General features: G+C 33.0%; 2 protein-coding genes across 2 annotated transcripts in view; one reads left to right on the top strand and one right to left on the bottom strand.

Annotated features, from left to right (window-relative positions):
• Window positions 1-27,809, top strand: part of LOC142974958 (cysteine proteinase-like) — a 289,518-nt gene that overhangs the window by 220,971 nt on the left and 40,738 nt on the right. The window lies entirely within an intron of this gene.
• The window catches only part of LOC142975015 (uncharacterized), a 46,033-nt gene that overhangs the window by 3,559 nt on the left and 14,665 nt on the right, over window positions 1-27,809 (bottom strand). The window contains exons 2-5 of the mRNA XM_076117639.1: window positions 14,636-14,802; window positions 8,639-8,822; window positions 2,951-3,090; window positions 522-744 (exon numbers count right to left, since the gene is read on the bottom strand). Coding sequence (XP_075973754.1) covers window positions 522-744; window positions 2,951-3,090; window positions 8,639-8,822; window positions 14,636-14,802 — 714 coding nt within the window. The remainder of the gene's footprint in view (window positions 1-521; window positions 745-2,950; window positions 3,091-8,638; window positions 8,823-14,635; window positions 14,803-27,809) is intronic.

The raw sequence follows: 27,809 nt of genomic DNA, 5'->3' as shown, positions 1-27,809 counted from the left end.
TAAATGACCTAGTTTAAATTATCCAATCTGTGTGCACGTATTTATCGCTCGTTTACGCTATTCGCTTCGCGAGGCGAACATTTAATCAGTGGGTTATACTCTGTGTTGAGGGGAGTTACACTGCTTTAATTCTATTTATAAGACTCGGTGTACAATAGTGTAGATATGACATCATAGACGTGACCTACTTGTCAAATGTTATGGTATAGTTAGAAATAACCTATTTTTATGAAGGAATGAAGGAGAAAGTAGACGTACAATAAAAAAAAATTAAACCTAAGCTTTCAATTTCTATAACACAAATGAACACAATAAAAAAAAAATTAATGAAAACGTGCCATGAATATGGATTTGCTAATGCCATGGCTTTATTCTTTCACTTTGTGTCTTTATAAGTTAGAAAAGTAACACTTAAAGTAAAAAGATATATTCTTTGCCTGTTTTGTTAACAATTAATATTTGTTTGTTCGGTTTAAATATCGATTTAAATCGAACAAACAAATAAAATATTTTCTACTCACCACTATTATTAGACACGTATTTAGAGAGTTGAGTGCGGGAGTGTATAGTGATGATAGTTTCCACTTCCTTGACGACAGGTGGCAGCACCTGCAGTCTGGCTTCGCAGCGCACGCGCATCGCGCCGCTTGCAGTAGTCGGCACACGCAAGCGCAGTACACGCCATGAACGACGCAGACCGCCTGGCTGGTTGCCAGTCACTTCTGTTTTCTGCCATGCTTCGAGCTGCGAGGAAAATTTAATTAGTATTTTTCCTTCTATTAGTAATAAAAGAAAGGAAGACTTGTGCTGAGGCAAATTTTGTATTAAAATATATGTCTCCAGATCAAGTTGTGCTATAGAAGTAAGATAATAGATAGCAATCTGTGGTATTGAAGACCACGTATCATTCTTGACGTTTGTAAAATTATAACAATCGTATTTTACAATCGAAAGTCACAAATATTGATGCTATTTGTATTTTATGTTAAAGTACCGTTAATCTTAAATTAATCTTTATTTACATTTATGAAAACTGCATAGTCTTAAAAACATAACTTACTATATGACACAAATAAATGTTGATATGTAATGCACGCACGGACTTTCGTCCTAAGTAACACGATTTTCCATTTCATTTATTCATTTCCACAGTCAACATTCGTAAAAAATAATTAAATTTTAATAAAATAACGATACTTCCTGCAAAAATCAACACGCAGCATGTTGAGTGTTTATTTTTCCCTTAAAAATTGGAAAATATCAAAGAATATAAATATAAACCTAAAACCCAGTTTCGGGAACATTGAATTTTCTGTGTCCATTACTTTATAATTGAGATGAATGGGATGACATCTATCAAAAGTCTGTTATATGGAATTATTATTCTGAATTTCGGTCATGGCTTTTGTTTTCATAACCGAATGTAGCATCCGTATGTTACTGTTTGATATAAAAAATATGTATCGAAACGCATTTGTGACAAAAATATAGTTTTATATTTATTTAACACTACGCTTCGATAAAATAAACTATTTTTATTGGTTTGCAATTATACAGTTCTATGAGGATATTAGACAGCATTACGAATAAGCAGACATAATTAACTAAAAGTTTTCTCCATAACATCAAAAAACATCTTGCAGATTTAATTATGATTGCAAGTACCTATCTCATAAAACCGTAAAACTAATTCAGTTTATATCCAAGACTAAACCGTAACTAGTCACCGTAGTCGTAACTAACTGAGCTTTAAAACCAGCATTTACATATAAACGCATTATATTTTTTTGTTTCCCAAGTTTTATTATCACTGCTAAGCATTAAACATTCGAAAAACAAACAGAGAATCGTGGATATCGTACATTCCAGTATATTTACTGAGATCTAATTATAAACATTTTAAGGTTCCTACTGAATAAAGGAAGAGCATTTCGCCAAAATATACTGGGCGTTTTAAAAGGCCATTAGCGAAGATTTAAAGAGTACCTCTGCTGCTTAGAGTCGCTTAACAATGAGCCACCGTAATGGCAAACAATGCACGAGTACTTCATACAAAGCAATTGCTTCAAGTGGGAAGTCATAATAATATGCAGGGATAAGCCACCTGCATTATTTATATGGAGAATTAATAAACTTGTTTTGGCTTTTGAGAAGAAATTTTGTTACTTGAAATAAAAACATGGTTTTGTACATTTTGGTCCTCCGACTCATTCACGAAATCATAATTAAATTCATTTTTAATCTATATTTGTTCTTCATTTCATATGTTTATATAACAATCTAGTTGTGTTGTTGTGAGCGTTAGTGAAATACGTATAAATAGGTAAATTAATTTTATTTTTAGTCTAGTAATTTAATCACGCCCTATAAAGAGTAACAAAACCTTGTTTTCTGTAAACTCGAAACCCAGGAATGAAGAATAATTTTATCAAAAACATCGTAAGTAGTTTGTCACAAAAATTTCCTTGTAACTTAATCTTAAATTTAAAAAGATGAATAAAATTTAGTTTTTTGTTATATTTTTTTCTTCAAAGCTTTGTTCTTAAATCCTCGACGTGAAAATTAAAGATGATTCAAATGAGATTATTTTCAAAACAGTGTCTCTTAATAAATCGATTCTCCCACAAATCTAAAGAATGTCACCAAAGGTTAATTACGCGCCATTAAAACGCGATAACTTTTCTCAAGTGCCTATAAAATTAACAGTCCAACAACAAAACAGTAGGAACGTTATTAGTAAACAATTCACTTATTTACGATGACAAGGTACGGCTTAATAGCTATCGAAACACTAACGGATTAAAACCGGCTTTAGCCTTAGTTCGATGGAACTATTAATGAATCTAAAATCGCACTGCAATTGCGATTTCCCTTTACGATTGGATTTCTGCTCGTAAACCCAGTGGCTATCAAATTAAGCAAATCGATAGCAATGACGTTGTATACGAACCTTTTGTAGCTCCTCGTCTATGTACCAATTAATTTCTGCCGGTGGCAATGAGAAGTCGGACGTACAGTTCAGGAATATCTGGTCTCCCGGCTTCAGTACCTTCTGGGCTCCAATTATGACGGGGTCCGCCTGCGGCATAGCTAAACACAAAATAGATTTGAATACATCATACAACTCACTATAGGTGTCATAAGTTTGTTACGAACTTACACTAACCGAACACGCTAAAGATAAATCGCCAGGGGGATTCAAGTATCTCAAAGTCCTTTGCAATCGTAGACGGGAATGCTAAACTTAATTAAAAGCCTTAAATTCGAGTTGTCGAGTTACGCTATTGTTAGGCTGTGGCCATATTGATGTCGGGGGCCGGCGGTTTGTGCTGTTCAGATAATTGCGCCGATAAAACTTGTGGTTTCAGAGGCGAATGTGGTACAGCTATTAACGAAAGCTCGGCGTAGACGCTGTTGATGTCATCAATGTGCTCCCAGCCTTAAACGAGTTATTTAACGATGGCGTATTGTATATAAATTGGGTTTTTATTACATTCTATAAAGTGAAGTCTTTTGTCTTATCTCGGATTAAAAAGTGGCTTTAGCGCATGAAATCAGTTTTCTATGCTGTTTAAAGCAGTAATAAAATAATACAGAGTCTGCCAGATAATTATGTATTTTATTACACGTAGTTAAAAATAAATTTTATTCTCCATTGTTTTGGTTCTATTTTTCGAGAACTAACTACATTTATAATACAAATCCCATCCTATGTGATTCATATACTTGTATTTTTTGCATAATCAGATCAACGATCTGCAAGAACAAACTTTGTACTTTTTACCGTGCAATATGCGTGAACAATTTGCATTGCACTGCTAATCAAAGCGCCCCTACTTAGTTCAATGCGTGTGCATGTAAAAGGACTTAACAAGTAACTTGTAGGGCAACAACGCACATAGTTTACAAATGAAACAAGGCCTTAAAAGTGATCTTCATAGTATCAACTCTTATAAATTAACTATCGTTTCTATTCATTATGAAGAAGGCTTCAATTATTTCAGTTCTTATTGTTTCAGAAGAAATATATAGTAAATCAAAATATAGGGTATTGTACCAATAATATAGTTTGAATTGTAGAGTCAATTATTTTGCGGGCCTCAAAAGATAAATCTTTGATTTTTATACATTAATATAAATATTGAAATTGTACTTAAATATTACTTTTATTCACTCACAGTGCCTATTTATAGACGTAAAAACTATCCAATCATTATTTTTCTAAAAGAGGCCTGAGTTTTGAATACAATACTATTCCTAAATATAAAGTCACATCGGAAGTCACATACACGACGTTTTTGACAACAATAGGCACAACAAAATTTGTAAGAATAACAATACAGAATATCTCGAAATAAAAATCACCTACATTAACTAATTAATGTTAGTATTCTTTATATTTGTTGTATTTGACGCAGAGTTGAACAAAATTATGAATGACAGAGGTGAATGACCGCTGAGCAAATTGGGATAGGTAGGAAAGGTAAATAACTTAATCCGATCTAGTAAACAATTTACAATAAGATAATTAAATCAATGAAATCTTTAGTCACTTTATCATTAATTAAATTTCAGGTAGGTATTTTTGTGTCTCTGCGGATATTTCATTTATACGTCTTCAAGATAAATCTTTTATGCCATCAAAAACATTCTGTAAAAACCTCAAGTCTCGCCGTAAAAAGTTGTGAGATCTATATAATACCAAGTCGATTAATCTATTTAGTCTTTACTTAAAGGACCTTCTGTCTTAAGTTATTACGTATGTTATTATCACGCCAATTAAAAAAAATACCTTTAAAACAAATAGAGCGACCTGGCCATCGCATGATTTAATTATTAGTATGTATCACACTAATCAGCACGACGAGAAGTTAATGCTCCTGAAATGTTAATGGCGAATTTGTGTTTTCTTGCGATGACCAAGTCGATCTATTTGTTTTAAAGGTATTTTTTTTAATTGGCGTGATAATAACATACGTAATAACTTAAGACAGAAGGTCCTTTAAGTAAAGACTAAATAGATTAATCGACTTGGTATTATATAGATCTCACAACTTTTTACGGCGAGACTTGAGGTTTTTACAGAATGTTTTTGATGGCATCTCACTTCTTTTTGTAGAGCGAACATAAGTCCAATTTGTATGGAACGACGTTTTTTTTTCATAATTCATCATATTTTCCTATGGGAATGTTGTTCAGTTTCATGGGCTAAACACCCTTACACACTCTATACCCCCTCCCGTTATGCCTCATATAGTAGGTACCTATTTACACCTATTTATTTTATTTTCTATATTAATAATAATTCATTAACTGCAAATGTAACCTTGTAATCTTATACATTTATATAGGATTACAAAGTTATTGTTGCAGTTGGTGTATTTAGAAAACTGGACCGAAATTAGAAAATGTTACATTTTTCCCATAATTAAAACACTAAACCCTATTTGTATTCTAAATTTTAAGCTTCTAAGTCTGCTAGAAGTACCTTAGACTTTTGATGATCGGTGAGTCAGTGAGTCAGTGAATCAGTGAGTGACAAAATTCAAAATTTTAACAAGTTGTCATTCTTAAACCACTGGTTCAAATTGACTGAAATTTTAAATATACTGTGTTTATACAATGACTAATTAGTTGCTGAAAATCCAGGCTTCTTGTTTTATCCACAACGAAATTATAGGGGTGTCAAAAATAGCCCGAATTGCTTCGAGAAAAGGATGTTACGGCCGTGCCGCTTTTTTTTTGCTCGACTTGCGGGGGCACTTCCGTGCCCCCAGACATGAATAAACCTACCATAAATTAAGCAAATGTCGACTTAACGCTTAAAATAACTTTTCTATTTCTTATTTACAATGACGAAACAGAAAATGTTAATAAAAGTTTTCCCTTAAATCCCAAGACAACGTAATCCTAAAATAAAAGCTTCAACGTGGCCCTTGCGATGGTTTCCACCTAATGGAGGCATAAGCACTACATATTGTATGCTTAGTGCTCCCTTGATAGAGCTATTCAGGCCACGCGTGTGTAAATAAGCTAATTTCAGAGCGCACCTAGGCTTTTACTGCTATTACTAGTCTCCAGCGAAGAATTCTTTACTATTTTTATAGTGACAATATGTCTATGCTTAAAAATCTACGCAGGCTATCCATGCAATATTTTGGTAGGTAAAAATTTTACCTGTTACATTTAATGTCCATACGATAAATTGTAAATGCCATCAAAAACATCCTGTAAAAAACCTCAAGTCTCGCAGCCTAGTCTCTCTGTCGTAAAAAGTTGTGAGATCTATGTAATATCAAGTCGATTATTCTGTTTAGTCTCTACTTAAAAGACCTTCTGTCTTAAGTTATTACATAAGTTATTATCATGTAAGTCAATATATATCTATAATAATATAATAGCTTCCGGCAAAGTTAGCGGTTGCCCGTATTAACCTGTTTCTTAGACTTATTTATAAAAAAATAACAATAATTTTGGGTCTTGATTTAAATAACGGCTATAAATAATGTACTTTATGTACCTCGACTTACAAACATTATCTATTGACAGAATGTTACGTAAGTAAATATAAACAACAACAAATTTTCCGCATGAAGATTTATAAAAGGTAAATTCGGGTATTAGTTGTCGAAAGTTTCAAGGCTCGCCCTTCATATAGCATTAAATATACGAATAATCTATTAAAATTTGGTCCTAAATATCAAAATAGGTAGGATAAAGTACACAGCCGGTATAATGTGTGTGGATGCTATTTAATCTTTGGTACAAGGAGATAATAGAACGATGGGAGGTCATTTCGTGACCGTTGTATTTTATCCTAATGTTGCTCGGATGTTTTCATAATAGAATATTTCGGTATATTTTGGGAACATTTGTTTCCGTCCACTATGGACGACCCGGGAATATTTATTGTGATACTAAATTAAAGCCCGCAGTTTAGCTATTTATGTTATTTTACTTTTTACAATAGTATATCCATCTCTTTTCTATGGATGAAATCATTCATTCTTCTATATTGCATCCCAATTATTTGAACCGAATAGTATGAGTGACTAAAGTATTAATATTTTACGTAGCACAGTATGTTTGAATAAACTTTTTGGGTAACGTATAAATTAAAATGAATGACTGCGTTTCAAAACTGACCCGCTTTTTAGGCACACTCAAACAAAAAATACTCTAATAAATATTTCGTTGCGTAGTGACTGACTTTATATGAATTTATATTTCACTATTTTTTTGCTTTGTGCCCAAATTAATAAATATTACCAGGAACTGCAAAAGCAATTAAACGGAATAATTTCTTTTATCCAGTTAGAATTTTAGAAGCAACATCACTTAACTAAGAGAACATAAAGGGAATCATTCTCTGTCTGTCTGTGTGTGTGTGCGTGTGTGTCAGTGACGTCATATGTTATGAAAGCATTTTCCTGGTGGTGAAATATTATAGGGGGTGAGCCTATTGCAATTTATCGTCTATAGTTCCCATCTCAGGGTATACTCGTAACTAAGACTTGTGACAAAAATCTTATCACATTTTTTCCCGTTTATGAACATTGATCTCAAAAAATATGTGTTTCTCTACAGTCGCGAATCATGTAATGTTATCATCGTTGGGGAGATTTGGAGAAAAGTGGAAGGCTTTTTATGATTTTTGTTGTATATTCCACAAATTATATAAAAAAATCCTAGTAAAATTCAACACTTCCTTGCTTCAAACAAACTTAAAAATCTTTGGGTATCAAAGTTTCGACATTTTTCGACGCCGTGAAATTACATTAATCAACAATAAATATAGTAATCTTCTATCAGTTTAAAGAGTAAAGGGCCAAATGTTAATCACAATTAAGTCGTACTGATCACTGTTCGGCGCTACTAGCCTTTTCTAAAATACGATAGTACTTAGTTAAGGTCATCCCTACTGGTTAAGGTAATCCTATTTTTCACAGTAATGCGTGGACTAGAACATAATAATATCTATAATTTTTTTACCCAAATATTTTGCTGGTGTGCACAGCCATATTGAGAAAAAAATAAAACGATATGTCCGATATCAATCAGTCCACAAATAGTTACTGCACGTATCGGCGTTACAAAACAAACAGAAAATCTTTTTCATATCAATGTACCTACATATTTTTCATCAAGCTGGTTTTACAAAAATAACCAAAAAATGTTTTCGTTATATGATTTCACGAGGCGCTGCCCAGACAAATATTTTGCACCCACATTTCGCCAGTTAGCACGGTGTATTTTATATTTTTGTTTTAAGGATTTTATATTGTTTTGGCATACATCGCTGATTAATAAAACTATTTGAAGTACACCAATTAATCTACTAAGAAATTATAAGTCAATATATAACATTATTAACTTTAAAATATTTGGTACACATTTTTGAAAAAATGTTGTTCACTTCCACGTTTGTTTCACGTTCCAGTAGCGCGATTGTCTAAAGTCAGAACTGTCGTGTATTGAGAACTAATTTCTATTGCACTTGTTAGAAGCGTTGATAAGTTTTTCATACATCGTTTTTTGGTAATTTTCCGGTCGTCAATAGTCGACAAAATTAATATAAAAAATCGCAGTTGTACACAAAATTCTTTACATATAAAATATTAGTTGAAATAATACTTACCAACTACAGTCATCTGTTTCGTCTTCCTAACAATCTGGAACCTCGGTCCTTCTGTCGACACTTCGCAAGTGTATGCGGCTCTCGTCGATATAGGAGGAGGCATTACTCTCACCACGCAGAAGTCCTTCTGACAATCACCGCCTTGCACCATCACGTCTGTTATGTTGAAGAGACGAATGGCAGGCTGGGGACAAACACGTCATCTTATTCACATAATCTATTTATAATCTACGTATATCTTTATGTAAACAACAATCGCGCTTCTAAATACGGTTGCACTTTTTTAGTTCGCTCACTGACTGTGTATTTCGTTACAACATTAAGGTGACCATCACCAAATATATAATCGAAAATTGAACTACACGTCCAACTGTTTTCGAAGGATGAATGATTTCATTTTGGTTCAATAACTGTATAACTAAAGAGCTATAGAAATATAATTCGCCGTTACAACAACTTTTGAAACAAACTTTTGTTCAAACATTTAATAAAATGAAAACATGTAATTAGTCGGTTTTCCAAATAAAATAAATCACATATTATGTAACAAAAAATATTTAGTGCACATTCAATGCAACACTACCATTAGGCAAGAACAAAAAGTATCCACTCAAATTGGTTGTAGAATCTTTCAATCTCTCGAAAGTACTTAGGAGTAAATAGGTTACATGCAACTGCTTACATTAGCCCACAACAGACAGCCAGCTTAAAGTTTGACGACTTAGTAGCGAACAAGTCAAGCGGCTTCTAAACTACGAAGAGCTTATAAAAACATCAATAGCGGTTTTACAGACAGCTGCTTGAACATTTCTAAAACAAAGTTGGCAAGAACCACACGAAAGAACGTCTTGAGCCTCGATATGGCTGTCAAGTTTGTTCAAACAAAGAAAACAATATCTATCAAACGCTTAGTGGTGTCAAAAGCATAAGAACGTTACTTCATGATTGTGTATCTACGAAAAGATGGAATATTGCTTTGGCTATTAGATTTATTACGTGTTTTATCAGTAGGAGTTTTTGGACCAGAAACATCAACAAAATAGCCTTTTTTTTATTAATTGTAGTTCAAATTGGCAATTTATGAGGCTATAAAATGTCGTTCCCAAATTATAGGATTCATTTCTCATTATTAAATCTTAATCATGCTTTAACAAGCTTGTTAAATTCATATTTATTTATTTATTTAGGGAAAAACAAACAGTTACACACTTACATTGTTATAAAGTAATACAAATAGGTACTTCTTATATGTGAAACCAACAACGTTTTCCACGTATTATAAAGATTATAATACGTGTATTATTTATTATAATTTGTATTATTTAGATAATATAAATTTAAATTCTATTGATAAATTGTCGACAATGCGGTTTTAGAGGCAAAACCATTTGTTAAAAGCAACAAACGTTGAGCTAAGTATGTCAATTAGATAGCAGGTAGCCCCTCGGCTCTTTATAAAGTACTTCTTACCCCATAACAGCCGGACACAAAGAAAGTTAAGTATTCGATCGTAAAGGTTTCATGTCTTTCTGATAAACGGTTTTATGTGAATCCCTCACGAATAAACAACATTTCCTCTTTATAATATTAGTATGATTCGTATTTTTATGACGGTTATGGAAATCCAAAAGGATAATGTGGAATACGCGTCGAAGATTGACTCCTTTTTGAAGTCGGTTTATAAATATTGCTTTGGTTGAATACGATACTATTCAAATATACACAAATATTATAGTTTAAGAATAGATATTTTTAGGTAATTATATTATACTCAAAATTGCTTTATAAAACATAAATCACTTTCACGGATTAAGTATAACGTCCAAATGTCAAAGATAACTCACAAATAAAGTTATCTGAAGATGGAAAAATTTGTCCTAACAAACATAATACTTGAATCAAAGGAAACAATTTAAATGATTTAGAGAAAACTCCTTTGAATATCTTACTAACGCCGAAAATAGTATAACAAGATAAGATGAAAACCTAGACAAAATGATTTAGGGTTGAAGGACCTTGAATAATGAGAAACGGCAACGGTCTATACCTCGCGGCGAGTCTAGAGTTTCTACTATAATAACATGTTATAAACAGTTATAAACAAAGCAAACAAAGCTTGAAGGTAAAGGAAAATCCCTAACATCGATACCTTTCGAAGTTAATTAATGGGTAAATACAAGGTAAAATATTTCGGCTAAGAATATAACGACCGGATTTGGTATCTCAGTACTTCGTAAGTGGGTGGCGTAACAAAGGAATTAAAGTTGCTAATATTACTTGGAGAATTCTTAAAATTGTATTTTATTTGGATTAAAGATTAGAATCCTTTGCTTGTAATTTTACTTATAAATAATGATAACTAGCACTGCTGTCGACCACACTTGTCGACCGAAACCCATCGTCTACGAGGACGCAACAAACAGATTCACTTGAGGCTATCAATCGACTTCGATAAACAATCGATACCTGATTTGTGTAGGACAAATCATCGATAGGAGTCGACAAGTACGTACAACCTTTACGTGATTGGTGTGATCAATCTATCAAAACTTTCGCGGTTTTTCATCTGTCTGTAAAAAAATATACCATTTCACTAAAATATACTATATCGTATCGATTGTAGTAAAAAATAGTAACTATATAAAACGATCGTTAACGTTGGTAAGGTTTAACTTTTATCAACGTTCTAGTTTTCACTTTTCACAAATTTATAATATCGTAAACAACAAATCACATCCAGTGACGGCAATTATTTCCAAAAACATAATCCTTCTTGTCACTATTAGCTGGAACACAAGAAAATTACTCCTCTTCCTTCGTATTTACAAGGGACACCACGAATTTAAGATTGCCGTGGGAAATCAAAATACGTTTAGTATCTCTCGGGGATAAATAAACGACTAGCAAGAAATAATAAAGGCGTATTTATGGCACAGTAAACAGTCTTTTATATTTTTTTGCTGTACTGCATAAACTGGTTAGACTGGGTACTTAATTCTGTGTAGCTGAGATTGTAGTGCCGTAAGTAAGAATTATTTTTATACAACGAAACTCATTGAAGAATGATTGTATTTCTGTTATGATTACTTATTTTTAAGAAACGTCATGTCCTTATTAATCTGGTTTTAAAAATAATACGAAAATAAATCGTAAACCAGGATTGTATAAAAAAATAAAAATACGAGACAGTAACGAAAATCTCTACAAATTTGTTTTGCTTTTTTGTAGAGTGTATGCTTGAGTTCATGAACAAAAAGGACATTAAACCTTACAATTAATTTATTCTACTATTTTAAGGTAAAACTATAGTATTGTCGATTCATACAAATATATTAAAATATACATTTCATTGAAAGGTTATTTTCAATATAATCATTCTAATATTCGCAATCGCAGCCCATAAAAGATACTTACTTTAATAAACAAACCAATAACTTGAACACAACTACTTCGAGCTTCATTAAAATTGAAATATTACATTCAATATAGAATAACAACACTTGAATCCTTTGTTTACTCTCGCCGATGAAAATTAGAAGGAGAATCAATACATCGAAGTAACTATATTTACTTTTCATTAGTCGTTTACCACAGGCAACTCTTTTTCGTACGTTTTACCAACTGTAGATATGATACAAACTGTGCCTAGTTCATTCTTTGAACTCTATTCGATAAGTTAATTCATAATACATACATTTCCACAAGTAAGATTTTATTTTTGAAATTGTTAAATCTAGGTATAAAAAAATTGTGAGCTTCGATATAACGATGTCCAGTAACACTGTAAAATTAATGCGAGGACCTATTTTAATCACCAGATGGGTAGTCGACTGCCTGAAGAATGCAATAATGAGTGCGCATCTAGTTAACCACACGGTCCAAGTGTGTGTTTCGAATTTTCCATTTCTTTAAGATTCTCAAAATAAATTCTCACGTTTGCAAAGTAAGCGACAGATATTTCATTTGCCGGTTTATTATAACGCTTCATAAGGCCTTCAATTTAGTAGGTGTGTAATAAAGCATTTAGAAACACGTTTGTGTTACCATTAATTAACAAAATATCAGTGAAGTGTCTCATCTCACGCTTCACAAAGGAAATTGTATTTGAGTTTATTTTATATGTAAACTAAAACCATTGATGAGTACTAGACGTTTGTATTTCGTACTTGTGTTGTTTAATGTGTTGTGTCTATATAAGTTATAATGAATTTGGCTGCGTCCGTGGTGCACTGGTTTAGGTCACCACGCCGCTAGTATTGCGTCGGCAGGTCGTGGGTTTGATTCCCACACGGGATGGTTATTTGTGCGATCCACAAATTATTGTTTCGGGTCTGGTCGTACTTTGTGTCCGATGTTTGTGTGTTTGTAAGTTCTCGCGACACAAGAACCATTCTTAGTGCGGGAGTTGTCTAAAAAAAGTAAAGAAGTAACCAAAATCTATGTACCGTACGCGCATAACTTTTGAACAACTCAACTAAAATTTTAAAAAATATTAAACTAAAATTAAAATTATTTTATTAGATATGTTTGTTACTGTCGGGATAAGGTTGGCATGGGATTGCTAGGATCAAAGTTCCCACGGGAATGAAATCAACGCGATAAAATTGTTCTATAGGTGAACGAAATTGTACCAGTTTGTTAGTGTTTAATAAATGGTACGGAAAATGTATGACAATATTATTTTGAAGTAATGTTTAACCACATCAAATGAATAACTAAATTACACATCAGGCTATGGCGAATGAGTTAAAATGATTTTACAGTAACAACTAAAATTGGGTTAAGAACAGTATTAATTTACAAGCATTTAAAAATTATTACTTGCATTAACCAAGTAAAAATAATTAATTCGTTGAAATTATATGACAAATAAAAGGTTTTATCCTGTCGCGTCTTATACACATTATATACTACTGTAAATGGGTTTTATACGTTATTAATATTTAAAAGTATACAATAGTTAATATATACGAATACTAACAGTTTTGAAACCATCACGATTTGTACACAAAGTACTAGATTAGTATTAAGTATAGAAATATTGATACCCACCCACAAAACAATATTCATTGACAAGAAAGCCAGCCATCTTCGATAATAATCCTCCATACATTATCACTTCATGTATCATTCCTTTTGATTAAACATTGCGGTGGAATAATACCCAAGTATACACATAAAACAGATCTTTGTAGGACAACGAGACGTACAGGCCCTTTTCATCCGAGGGACTGAAAACGCCTACGGCCGTTCCACACATAGTTCCCTTACAAACGTGTACGCATTCATGCACTAACTAACTACTTATGAGTATAAAGTTATACGCGATGATTTCAGTTCACGAACATTAATGTTATAGTTTGTCTGAAGTTTGCTCTTAACTACACTATTAGTATGCCGGAGCAATTTCGGTAATCAGGAACTTATTAGTTCAACTGGTCAATAAAAGTGACGTCGTTAACGCTTGTTAGTCATTTGGCAAGTTGGGGATAAAAATCTAAGACGGCGTTTCATTATATTATTATAACAGTATTCGGAAAATAACGCTACATTTAACTTGGAATGTCTCACATTCCAGTGCATTTTACACTGGCATGTTGACTGCCTGACTGTTAAGTCAGACACTTCAAGATATATTGCATATTTGCACTAATTCTATAACTATAAATAAAAGCTACACAAAATAAAATCAGTAATTCCACAATCTTTCTAAGAAAGCTTTCGTCACAATTTTAAAACACAAAAATCTCGCTGCAATCTTAAGAATAGCAAAACCCATCTATATTGTATCTCTTTATTAAGTCTGATCTCGAACTATTAACGAAACATATTTTTTTTATAAAACAGTTAAACCACGATGCGATAAAAACACAATAAACGAAAAATAACGTCAACAACAAAAGTATATTTAAAACTCCGCTAAAAAAAGAAAAAGAATAAGCCACAATTCTAACAAAAAAAACTTTCGCCAGTCTTAAGAATACAAAACATCATCACCTGTTGTTGTGGATTATATCTGAATATCTCGTTAGTGTCTCGGTACCACTTGACGGAGTGAAGCTTCTGCTCGTCCATCTTGAAGTGGCAGCTGAGCTCGGCCGCGCGTCGCGGGTCCGCGTACAACGGCACCTTCAGCTGAGAGATGTCGTGTGCTGATGTTATTGCTGTGCAACAAAAAAGTTGTTTTAGAAAACAAAAATAATTTATTAAAAAAGCGAAGTTTGGAGGGAACTCAGTAAGACGCGTCCTTTAATCTTTGCCTACTCCTATGCAAAAATGGCGTGATTTCTTTATTTGTGTAATATCATGCACCATTTCCACAACTTGAGAGAACTGTTTCTATAAATTTTCTAATAATTTTTATATTAATATCTGCTTTATAAAGTGACAGCAACTTATGAAAACACAGTCAAATTCCGTCTAATAAGCAATTTCATGGTGAACCTGAGTATAGTATGGGCAATTTTGTAAATAAATAAATGTTCGATAAAACTGAGTGAAACATGATATGAGACTCGGTCTTTATATCTATTTTTAAAAAATCTTATGCCCAGTAAAGATACATTTCAGTCTAATTGGAAATATTCTAAAAAAACGACGCAAGAGCCAGTCACAGCGAGTAAACCTTTTTGTAACGTAAATAATAAAAATGACTTCCCGAAACTGTGTAAAATATTCAGATAGAATTTCTAACTAAAAGTCTCGTTTAATTTTGTTACAAACTTGTATTGTATAGACAGAAAGTTTGTCTTTTGATTTTTAAAAGTTTCAAGGTAGTACTTTAATTAGTGATAAAAACCCGCCGTATTATCTAGCTGGAACGAAAATCTTTGACTACTGACATTTTACAAAAACAACACTTTCTTCGACACTTGGCGCGTTATTATAATCCGCATTTTCTGTAATAAGTTGCGCTCCTCGGTCGGTAAACGATTTGTGAGTTAAGCAACCTTCGGCGCGGTCATTCTATAGATGGGTGACCGCATAGTGGTATTTGAACTGGGTATCTTCGTGCTTCGGAGGGTCCGTAAAAAGTCGGTCCCGGTTGTTGTCAATTAAGATAGCAGTCGTTAAGCTACATCAAAGGGCTCCGGGCGGCTTGAACAACTTTGACACTAGGTTGACCACTAACCATACGATAAGAAGAAGAAGCTATATCCACTCAATTGTCCAGCGCGCGGACTTTGACAACGTTCTACTGTCCGCGATCGCGCGGTAAGCTCACGACGGCCGAATATCATGCGACCGTGACAACAAAAATGCTTATTCTTTATGAACTATAATAGCTATTTTATGATAAAAAATGGCTAATTAAAGCCAGTAAACTAAAAAATCTGTGTATGTTTTTATAATTCTAAGATTTTGGACATTATAATTAGAAAAACAAAAAATATATACAATCTTACGACTACAATAAAATTATGTGCCCAATTGAATTTATTGCTGTATTCCAAAAAAACAGTATTCTATTTCTGATATTAAATTAATGAACAATAAACTTTATGATCCGATCTTTCCAATGAGGTACAGATCATGGTATCTAGTGCAATTAATCTTTTAATAAAAATGAATTTAATTATCTACTACACACTTCACTCACTACTCAACATCTACGCACTGCTCGGAACAATCACTAATTTTGGCAATGGCAGTAAATATAAAGTACTTAATATCTAGTACTTAAGCCAAAGACTCTTTTTGTTAACAAAAACAGTTTTCGCTAACACCGACAAAAATAACAAGCCCCAAACTTTTCGCAACATGACATTAACTCTTTAATTTTGATATTCTAAAAGGCGCGTCAAGCTTTGTTCACGAATTACCATAATTTTGTTTCGTACAAATGTTTTTTTCACTTCACATCAGCATTTTAGTTGCGAACGCCAATATTTTTCTATTTCCATTTGGCTGACGTTTCGTGTACATCTCAATTAACCCCCGTTTACGCAAAAAGCATATAAAGTTGAAAAATGGTGAAGTGCGAGTCCGGTTCATTGTGAATTTCTCGCTTTGTTACATACTTGCTGGAATATTCTAAATGTATGATACTGGAATATTCGCGTTTGTACCCCCACAGTCATAATAATATACATACTATGTTGTATTTGCATAGTTATACGTATTATATAAATTACACTATGTATGTAGATATAGTACGAGTTTGTTTGTGTCCGTGAATTGATGGCCCGGCTTTTTCCCTACGGAGCTACTTGTCACATTAAGCTGAATAAAATTTGGTACCCGAGTATAAATAACTTTTCTTCCTGTTCATAAAATCTAGATAAAAAGGAATAACTAGATCAATAATCTTCTCTTTTATGGTGTCATTATACGAAGTCGAAAATTACAACGTGAATATTTTACAAACATAAATGCAACAGCTTCGTAAAAAATATACCCTTTTTATTTTAAGCATCAGCTTGTTACACGATATTCTCTCTCAAATAACGTATTGTTCGGTTTTATACTGTAGCCATAAATATAACAGAAAATAGTAAAAGAAACATCGTATAAAGGTAAATGAGAACCGAAATTAAACGGTATACTCTGCGGCTAGCAGCTGCTATTTATTTCCACGACTATTCATTTCGTAGACACCTCTACGAAATTCATACAATGGCGTAGATGCTCTACGTCGTAGCTCCACGTACGAGCCAATTACTGAAAGCGCTAATGAATATCAAAAGCTAGAGTTACTGATTGAAAATAGTTATCAAAGCTAATGTTTGTTAAGAATTCGCTGAATTAACTAAGGTGTTAGCTTTGACTTAGTAGAATTGCTTTTATGATGAATGCAAAGTGCTTATTAAGCGTTCGGATTTCATCGCATTGTGCAGAGTTTCAATTTAACACATTTGTAACAACCTTTTTTGTACGACAATATTTTTGATTAAATGGGGGTCATATTGCACTTTACTTCTATTTTTAACAGAATTAAGAATTACATGCAAGCACTCCGAAGGCCAGTAAGAACACGTCTGATAACTTGGTCCCATAACAAAAAGAAACAATGAGACATTGGATATATACCAACGGAAGTCACCATATAATAAATAGTATTTCAATTTCATTGTACGTATCAACGGTCCTGTTATTGATATATTCCATGAATTTGAAATACATATCTTTAAATAATACTGTTACAAATTATGTCCGATTCGTGAGGTTATTTGATGAAAGGTTCCGCAACGATCACATACAACATCAAACCAAATTGTTCCGGGAAATATTCGTGCCGTAATTTTTATGTTTTATCAAACATTTTAAAGGAATTGATATAAATTATTTACAAAACGTACACGAGACAAACAGGGTGCCCCAAGGGCAAATGTTTGAGAGGCCCGGGTCGTCCCTACAAACATTCAGCTGAGTATAATTTGTGTAAACCCGACGTCAGAAAAGTTTAGCTCTTTTAAAAATGTTGTCTCTACCTTTCCACATAAGGGCCACTTGTGCTGCGTAAGTGACGTCTTGTCGATTTTAATCACACTGCGTTCGTTGGTGAATCCAAACTGGTGAAAAACTTTTGACAGATATTCTTACAAAAATCAGGTAAGGACTTTTTGAAACTATTAAATGTCTCTACTTCTTGGACAGCTCACAAAAGAAATAGAATTATCTAAAATGTTTGATGATAATAAAGATTCTTCTTCTTATATTCTAGGGACTTATACATGCAGCTCCAGAGTTATATCTTCAGTGACCTAAATAAAATGTACGTAGCCAATCCGTACGACGATACGTCACTTCACCGGTACAAGTCAAAGGATCCCACTGAAATCAAATGTGAAATCGAATTACTCAAAAGCCTTCTCCAGGCTTACTGCGCCAGCAAGGATACTTGCACATATTCAAGACACGCCTTTTCATCCAATGCGGAATTTTTCCTCTTAAAATTTTATCAACATCGGTAGTAAATTGAATTGGAGGACGGACCGACAGACGGACGAGGTCCCTAAAAACGTAATTCTATGAAATAAGTGTGTGGAGATTGCGTCCCGCTGCCCTTTGGTTTTTTGCCAACTTCGAGAAAAACTTGACCCGAGAGAGAGTATTCGACGTCGTATATCGATACGGCTCTATCCAAAGGGGCGTTTCTCAATCGGTCACCACAAAACCAAATTGCTTTGCTGATCCGTCTGAAAAGGTGTCGATGCATATATCGGTTCGGAAAAAGACGCGTACGAATATCGTGCGAGGGTTTTCTTTCAAATTGAGTGGAGAAAATTGCTGGGTTTGTTTTTAAGTTGCTGCTAAAACATTTTTTTGATAAAAAGTCGTTGTTCATCACAGTCAAGATGTAAGTGTAAATGTAAGCCCGTTGGTACATATTTCAAACAATATTTATATGATTCTTAAAACTGGAGATTTGTAGATAAATTGACGAAAAGCAAAAACATTTGAGGGCCTTATTTGAACCGACTCCGAACAGTTCTTTTTCATTATATTATCATCAAGATAATTAGATGGGGACATTTTGTTATAACTACTTCATAGGAACTGGTGTGAGATAAGGTTTTATCCTCTCAAATTGCGGAGGCAAAGTTTCAGCAGCAATACACTTTTTATACATGCTTTTCTCAACAGTTGTTCACACTTGGCCCTAAGTAATATAACTAGTAAACAGATCGCTTCGTCAGAGATTGGTTTTAAAAGAAAAAACATTTCTAATACTCAAACCGAAATAGCAAGCACTTTAATCTTTTCGACGTAATCTTAAAAAGATTTTACGTATTTACAAATAAGCCCCAACATTTTTCCCAACTTTAATTTTATTACGAAAATAAGAGGGTGAAATTCGTCTCTTAACACATAATGTGTCGATTACGACATGAGCACAAAAATATTTTGTTGATGAAGCGTTGCGAGTGAAGACCCTGGGTAATGTACCGTGTATTATTAAGTAAAGCGCTTTAGATCGATTTGTGTCGGGAAAAGGCGGTTTTTTGTATTTCTATAATGTAATTTTCAAAAAGTATGAAGCGTGATGTTTCGCCGAAGTTTCGGGGAGTTTAACCTTGTTATTTTTCAAGGTTTGTTTTTTCGATCCTTTTATAAAATAAGTTATTGAAAGGAACAGAGCCATGATTGAGTGCCCTGTCATTGCATAACCAAATTAGAATTTGTGCGGAATAGCACTTTGACATCTCGAGAGTATATCAGAAAAAACGTTTATTTAGAACTCATATATCTATTATCGATATAAATTTATTTTGGAAATTCATGATCAAGATACTATTTAAAGAAAGTGTTTAAGAGAAAATCAATAAACCTTAGCGAAAGGTCAAACTTGTAGGGATTCAATCAAACCCCGGATATCATCATTACCCTTCGACACGCGCGTTTCCTACCCGAAACAAACCGCATTTCAGTGTCCAAATGAAAGTCAAATAACAGTTAGTTTAATATTAAGTAATCAAACATAAGTATGCTCTTAAATATAGAATAACTTGCGAAGGGTTCGTTCCCGAAAGTTTTCGACTCAAGTGACATCTTACTCGACTAAATAATGGTGAATGCCTGACTTGGCTTGAGGCGAATAACGCGGTGAATACTGAATTAATGATATTAAAATTAGTTCTGAAATATTGAATGACTGAAGATGACGCAGCATAAAAGTATTTTCGGGTAAGGTAATATTATGAACGGTTGATCTGAATGACAGCAGTTTTAAGCAAATAAATTTTTTGTTAGCTTCAACTTTTTCTGAAGATTTGTCATTAGAACAGACTCCCTCGAGAAAATAATAATCATTTTTGCATTTCCTCTCACTCTTGTGTGCTTATCAGGACCAAAACTTCTGACTTGACAAGACTGTTAAAAATTTTAAGCTGATTGGACTTCCAGTAGACGAAAAACAATCTACGTATTGTAGCTGTAAAAACTTTTCTCTTTATTGATAACTCTGATTGCAATCATGTTAGTTACTTTTCTTACAAACTTTTGGTAACATAATTACGGGCTATTTGCAAACAGCAATTTAGCCTACTTAGCGTTGAAGAATCAACTTTTTCTTTAAGAAAATACTTTGTAATTTTCTTAAAATTCATTTATCTTTATCTTTTAAAGAGTTATTTACTATAATATTCTCATATAATTTATTCCCGAAACGGAAATTCCAGTCCATTTACTCTACTTTAGCACTTTGGTTCGACGAAGGGAAAGAAATGCTTTTAATAAAAGTAATTTTGGAACAAATTTACTCGATTTGCGTCGGATAAAGGTTGAATAATAATTATGGAGGAGGGCTCCAACTAAGTAATTTGCTTAAGTTGCTTTGCTGTAAGCGCTGCGACGATTCGACGCCCGGTCTGACGCGACGCTGGCATTCAAAATATCAAAAGTTCGCAACGAACTGAGGATTCGTTGAATATTCATTGATGTAATTGTTTCATTAGTTCGACTAACGTTTTTATTAGTCCACGGGGACAATAATTAATAATTCCATCTGTATTATTAATGCGACCGTGTCGTTCGGAATTCTCGTCGCAACATTAACGATTCTCTGCGGGTTAGATTTTAATGGACACATTTTATTTCAACGAGATGGAGTTGTCAAAATAATGAATCGATGATGGGAGTTTTGATGTGACTGAAAATTTCCAAATTATTATCGGGTTTGCCTTTAAATCTATATCAACCCGAAGTTGTATAATACAGTCAAAAATATTCAAAATGAGCAACGCCTTCGACTTAAACATATAACTCACTTTTGCAATATTAAGATGAATAAAATACTGGTTAAAAAATCTTTAGACATCTTCCTTTCCAACCGATTTCATTCTGAGAGCTTTTACGATAATTTGGTTTGTAATTAAACCATTTCAATGTAAATCGAAATTGTAAGACAAAACGTAAAGAAGCATAAGCACTTTAATCGCTGATACCAATACATAATCTAATACTACTATTATTAAGCCATTACTCACAAATATTGTACAATAGTGACGTCATTGAGGTGCGTTTAACCGGAAAATATCATCATTCGCGTGTACACAACCCCGTACAAATCTATCGGGACCATGGCGATAAACTAATTTCGCGACAGGGACCAACATTAGTACGTATCAATATTATTAATACTCTTTTGTATTAACCTAATTAGTTTTTATACATTATCGGTAGTTTTGCAGTGTTAATTAAATTCAACACGAACGGGTCAGTAATTGACCTATTTTCTATTTAATTAAGTGCAAATAAAGGTGTTTTAATTGCCTTGTGGGACGATCTGCTGATCACTAGATTCAGTGTTCATTCGAACAAAATGTTGAATTGTATTTCAGATAATCAATTCTCGTTAGCAGTCCAAAGTTTGGTATGTTTCGATAAATGATCTTGCAACTTGTTTACGACTCTTATTTCTGTATTTTTTCTTGATACATTTTGTATCAAGAAAAAAATAATTAATATAACACTTATGCATTTTTTTTCCGCCGAATTTATGTTCTTTGAGGATTTTGAAAATTATATCATAGATGCTAAATGTACTAGTCGCTAGAGCATTACACATAGAAGGATATTATAATGGTTATCCGTTATATTTTATACTCTTATTACTACGGATAAAATACTAAAAAGTAGCTTCCGCTAAATCTCATAAAAACTTAAAAGACGGTCAAAAGGTTGAAGTATAAATACTAAGTGCCGTCGTCCTTTGTGCTCTCGATTTTGACGTACTTAAAATTCGCTCCATTGATTTTAATATGATAATTTCCATAAAAGTTTACTGCAGTGAAGGGGATTAAAAGTGTACCTTCAGTTAGGCAGACTGTTACATTATTCATCATAGTCATTAGATTAGAAGGAACTCCCGAGATGTTTAGGGAGAAGTTAGAAGGATGATAATATTTAGAAAGGAAAAAATACAGCCATAGTGTTACAGTTGTTGTAAGGGTGTTCACCATGCCGCTGGTATCTTTGCATGACAGTATATTTCACTCATGTAATTGATATTTATGTGTTCCCATTTTTTATGAATTTTTCTCCTGTAGACATTTACGGACAGAAAGTTCAAACAGACTCAAAACAATCATTTGTAGTATAACGGTCGTCGAATCTGTTTGTGTTTTGTATCCTATCTTGCATGTTGGTAATATATCAGTGACAAGACTACCGTATAGTACAGTGTTAAAAAAATAACAAAGAAAAAACATAACTTAATAACCCAACATATGGAAACGTTTTGATGTGAAAAATCGGATCAGCTTCCCAAACTCTATTATATCATTGATAAAGCAAAACGCAGTGACGGGACACAAACGAAGTATGTAAATCGTTAAAATTTTTCGCATGTCATATTTCATGAGTCGAAAAGTATTTTTTCGTTTCAAGTGGAAAATTTAATGGGCGTATCAAATATTGTGGTACATGATGTATTTCTGCAACGAACTAAGTCGGGTCAACATTTTTACGGAGTAATTTGCTATCGGATGTAGGTGACATATTTCGCGGGCGTTAAAACTTGTCGCGATGAAAATTTGAGGCTATTATTACTTTAAATTTATTTTTTATAGTACATCTAATAATTTTTTTGAGCCAGTATGAGTTTGTGTTTAAACTTTAATAGTAAACAAATTTAAAGTAAATATAAGTACATGTCTATTATGTATACCTTAAATATTATATAGTCACAAAGTAAAAAAAATAAATCATTATAAACTAAATGAATAAATATCATCAATACTGGTTTGTATCTACTGTGTGAATTATCCCTATATCAATGAATAATCATATCCAATTTGAAACAAATTATTTACATTTCATCGTAAAAATATATAATTACTTAATCCACGGCTACAAATTTGTTAATTGAAATCTGTATTTACATAATCATATTAAATTAATATCTATGAAGTAAAATACCCGAACGAAATGATCAAATTAAATCTGTTTAAAATTTGGTAGAACGCCGATGACGTTTTCAATACGGAATGTGTATAATTTGCGTCATCAACAACATTGTTTGTTCTAATGTTTAATGGGTTGTAAACATTTGCTTTCAAATTTCCAACGATTCATAATTTGTTTAACTGTGCCAAATAAATACCAGAATCACATAATAACGGCATTAAGCGTTTATGATCAAGTGCATTTACGGAGTATAGCAAATGTAACAGATCACTAATAATAATTTACATTATTCAACTTTCACGTATTATTTCGAAAAAGCAAAAAAAATATAGCATTTGTTTTATAGTATAACCACAGAATGAAACCAATGAGACGCATTATTGTAGTAAAATATACTCCTATCCTATTCACTTCTCTGCTCTGCGTACCTGCCAAGCAGAGACAACACGCGACGGCCCTAAAACCACCAGTCATACAAATCTAAACTCTAGTATTCTCCACGCTTCAAAGATATTTATCTTATACATACATAAATCTCGGGCGTTGCCATTAAGACAGCGTCTTCTATTTATCTAAGTAAAAGGCCTCCGAGAGACAGAAATAACTGATACACAATATTGACCATTAACCACGTAAAAGATAAAGAATGACAGAATACTAATAAACACGGGAATGTTAATGTACACAAGCGTTCCCTCCCCTAATGTAATCTTTCTTCCGAGTGTCGCCTCTTACAATGCGGAAAATCTAAAAATAATTGTGTATTTTTTGTAACCGAGACTACGGAACAATGCAATTACCTGGTTCTTAATGAAGCTATCTGTGTTTCTCTTATAGCTTTCCCGTTGTTTATTGTGTTCTCTAGCTAATAATCACAACGCATTAATGATTTTATACGACTTCTGTACGGCGTAGAGGTGACACGCAGGTGCGATTATACATCTTTGAAAATAATACTGAACAAAAGAAGGGTACATAATCAAAAGATATTCCAGTCTTACCTACTTTCAAAACTAATCAAAAGTACGAAACAAACTTTCCATTTCGCCTCCATATTGAGCGTCTAAATTTGAAACTGCAAATATATCGTCTGAAATACGCTAGAGAGATTGTTTTATTTTTAAACAATCGTTATCGATATCATCTCGCTACCTAATTTGCAAGACAGAAACTTACGATAACAATGTTCTGACTTCAAAACTAAATACAATATAATCATAATTAAGTTCCCATACTATCAAAACTTTAGCAGACAATGCAGTATCGATAAATACAATCAGCGCATCTGTACGAGCTAGTGACCCACTTCCTTGCCCTTATGTCTAACGTGATAAGATAACAGGCTAATGCACTACTATTAGCTCTAATGGTGCTACGATATCCCAGCCTCAGTGTCCTTCGGAATTGTAATCTTACATGAAAAATTGCAAGGAAAGCGGTATTTTGGTTCAAGCTTGTAAGCATTTCGCATGTCCTAGTATGTCGTAATGCGATGCAATATTTTGGACAGAATTTTATAGTACGAGTATTTTCAATATTGCTTCACAACAATGTTACATATTATATTGATGCAGCATTGTGTGTTTTATGTCATTCCCAATATAGGGCTTGGGAATTAATTTTAAGCTAGGGTTCGATGAATGGCGAAATATAATTTTGTAATAGACCAATTGACAGGTTTTGGATAGTTTTAATTGTTTCTGATCCTGGATATTTCAAATTGTGATAGCATGAAACTCAATTAATCGTATACAGAAAATTTAGTTTATAGCAAAACTTAACTACACTTTTAAAGCACGCAACAATTACCTTTGTGTATCAGAATATTGTCGCACTCCTTTTAATAAAAATTGTTTTAATTATTTTACTTCTCCATTTGCAGATATCTTTAAACACACAAAGTTATATGACGTGTGCAAACTAATATATAAAAAACTCCATTCAAATGCAATGCGATAGTAGAATATCCTGCTACCGTTCTACCTTCAGTACGTTCATACAATGACTGTCTGAATCCAACTGCGCCACAACTGTTAATGTGTTCCAAAAGCCGTCCGTTTTGACGACCTCATCATTGATTGCCAATTAAGTCTGATTAACGTTCACTGCAGCTACTGTGGTTGTACTCGCCGGTGTGGATTGTTCCCAAAGATTTATTGCACTATCTTTCAGTTTGTTGAAAGTTGGCGCAGCTCAATAGACTAAAGAAAAATATTATCTAATTCCATTCGAATATGATCTTTTTAATAACTTGGAACTAGCGATTTATACAAGTGAGATCTATCACTTTTAGTATTGGTATCAGTTCCTTTTTTTTCATGAGTGAACAAAAAAATGTTTTTATTCTTCATAGAAATCTTTAAAAGACCTTTACAAAATTCAATTTAGTCAATAAAGATAAAAAAGCGATGCCAAAATCTGAAATGTGTTTTAGACGGAGCTTAAATATTATTATCGACGTTTCAGCCTACATGACATTAAAAACTTAGAAGCTTCCTAGGTAGCCTTAACGAGGGCCCTATATCCAAGCTCTTGAAAATTAGGACAAACCAAATGATACCTAAAAACAATATCAACGGCGAGATTACAAAAAATATCAGTTACAGTAACGCTATCATAGAAAATACGAGTATAGAAGTATTGTCGCCGGTCCTGGCTCAGCGCCAACATCTAACTGTCATATCATTACATTCGTATTGTCCTTGTTTCTCTGTATCAAGGACAGAGGACGCAAACACTTGATGATGTGTATTTTGTTTTTGTGGCTCGGCTAATTACGTCATGGCGAAACGGGGGTATTTTTTTCGTGTTCAGTTAAGCGTGTAGAAGGTTTTACGTTGTAATTCTGTTTTGCTTGATCGACATGAGTTTGGTATAGACTTGAATGATATTTTTAATAATTTCGTTACCATCAGTTATCTATCAGGAATATTTCTAGACAATAAAACTATAAACTAGGTCCATACACGTTACTTTGTAGTAAGAAATGAAATTTGAAGTGAGTAGTTACATACAAATAAGGGCAAAATGAGAAACCTTTTAACGAAGTGCATAAGCATTTTTTATTACTCAATATAAAATTGGATACTCCATTTCCTGACCCCTGCCTTTTTAGTTAACCTATAGCTTATTTTGCACTTTCATCCGATCTTGTAAAATAAAATACGACACGTGTAACTTTACAACTTTATCTCTAAATAAATATGTGGTAACTGCATATATGTAATAAATGTAACAGTAATGAAATGGTTTGAATAAATTAATTCATATATAAATTTTTGTTTCAATATTCCGATACTGATTAACAACATCAAAAGATGCAGTACAATATCCATGCTATTTCATTGAATGAAAACGCAAATATGAAAACCGAAATTAAAGTTTATTCGCGGTATTATTAAAAGCGGAGTTTTAATTACAGAGTATTATTTATGTTCGTTTAAACGTTTCATTTATGAGCAAAATGAAATTTCATGTTTTTAAATCATATTATTTTTATTCCAAACCAAAATGTGGTTCCTTGATGTAAAATGTTTAACCAATGTGTACATTTAGAGATTTATTCAGTTTGTAATGAAAATGCATTTTATATGAGATTGTGGGCAATTGGCCAGTGCACCAGTATACTGATTAATCGATCAGGCAGGTTAAACAACTGTAATGTGGCTACTGTTTGCACACTGTAACTACTGAACTCTGAACGGAAAACTGTGATAAATTGTATTGAAAAATAACTTTTACTTTTTATTCAAAATCAAATCTAATTAGTCTTTGTCAAAAGCACTACATATTAAAAGAACCGATGATTTACACCACGTATCTCTTAAATGAAGTTTAAAGTGGTCTTTTAATGAGTGAGTAACATCAGATTTACGATTGAGAAGTCGTTAGTCAGAATCTCGAGGTGAGAAACCGTGTATATTTAATTATATTTATAAAATATGTTTATTTAATGCTCAAGAACATTAATTTTTGCCTAATTAAGAATGAATTAGCTAATTTACAATTTTATGTAAAAACCTACTTAGCAAATTTACACTACAAACATTTACGGTCTAGCCACTTGTCAAAACATTGCAACATACTATGTTGTTTTCTTAGTAACACATTCAAAAAAATGTTTGCGTTAAGTGTGAAGCGTTGGCTGCGAAGGAAAATGGACAGTGGGCAAAAGCAAAGCACTTGAACGAAACGAAGAGAGATCCTTTGAACAAAAACTGAAGCGAAAATAAACATAGTTCGGATTTTTCCACCGATAACCTGTTAACGCCTCACTTTTTCGCACTTTTGTGTACAAAAATGTACCGATACATATTTTTGT

The sequence above is a fragment of the Anticarsia gemmatalis genome, chromosome 8 (genome assembly GCF_050436995.1).
Source record: "Anticarsia gemmatalis isolate Benzon Research Colony breed Stoneville strain chromosome 8, ilAntGemm2 primary, whole genome shotgun sequence".
NCBI lineage: Eukaryota > Metazoa > Arthropoda > Insecta > Lepidoptera > Erebidae > Anticarsia > Anticarsia gemmatalis.
The sequence above is the reverse complement of the archived record's forward strand: the minus strand, read 5'-3'. Positions and strand labels throughout refer to the sequence as shown.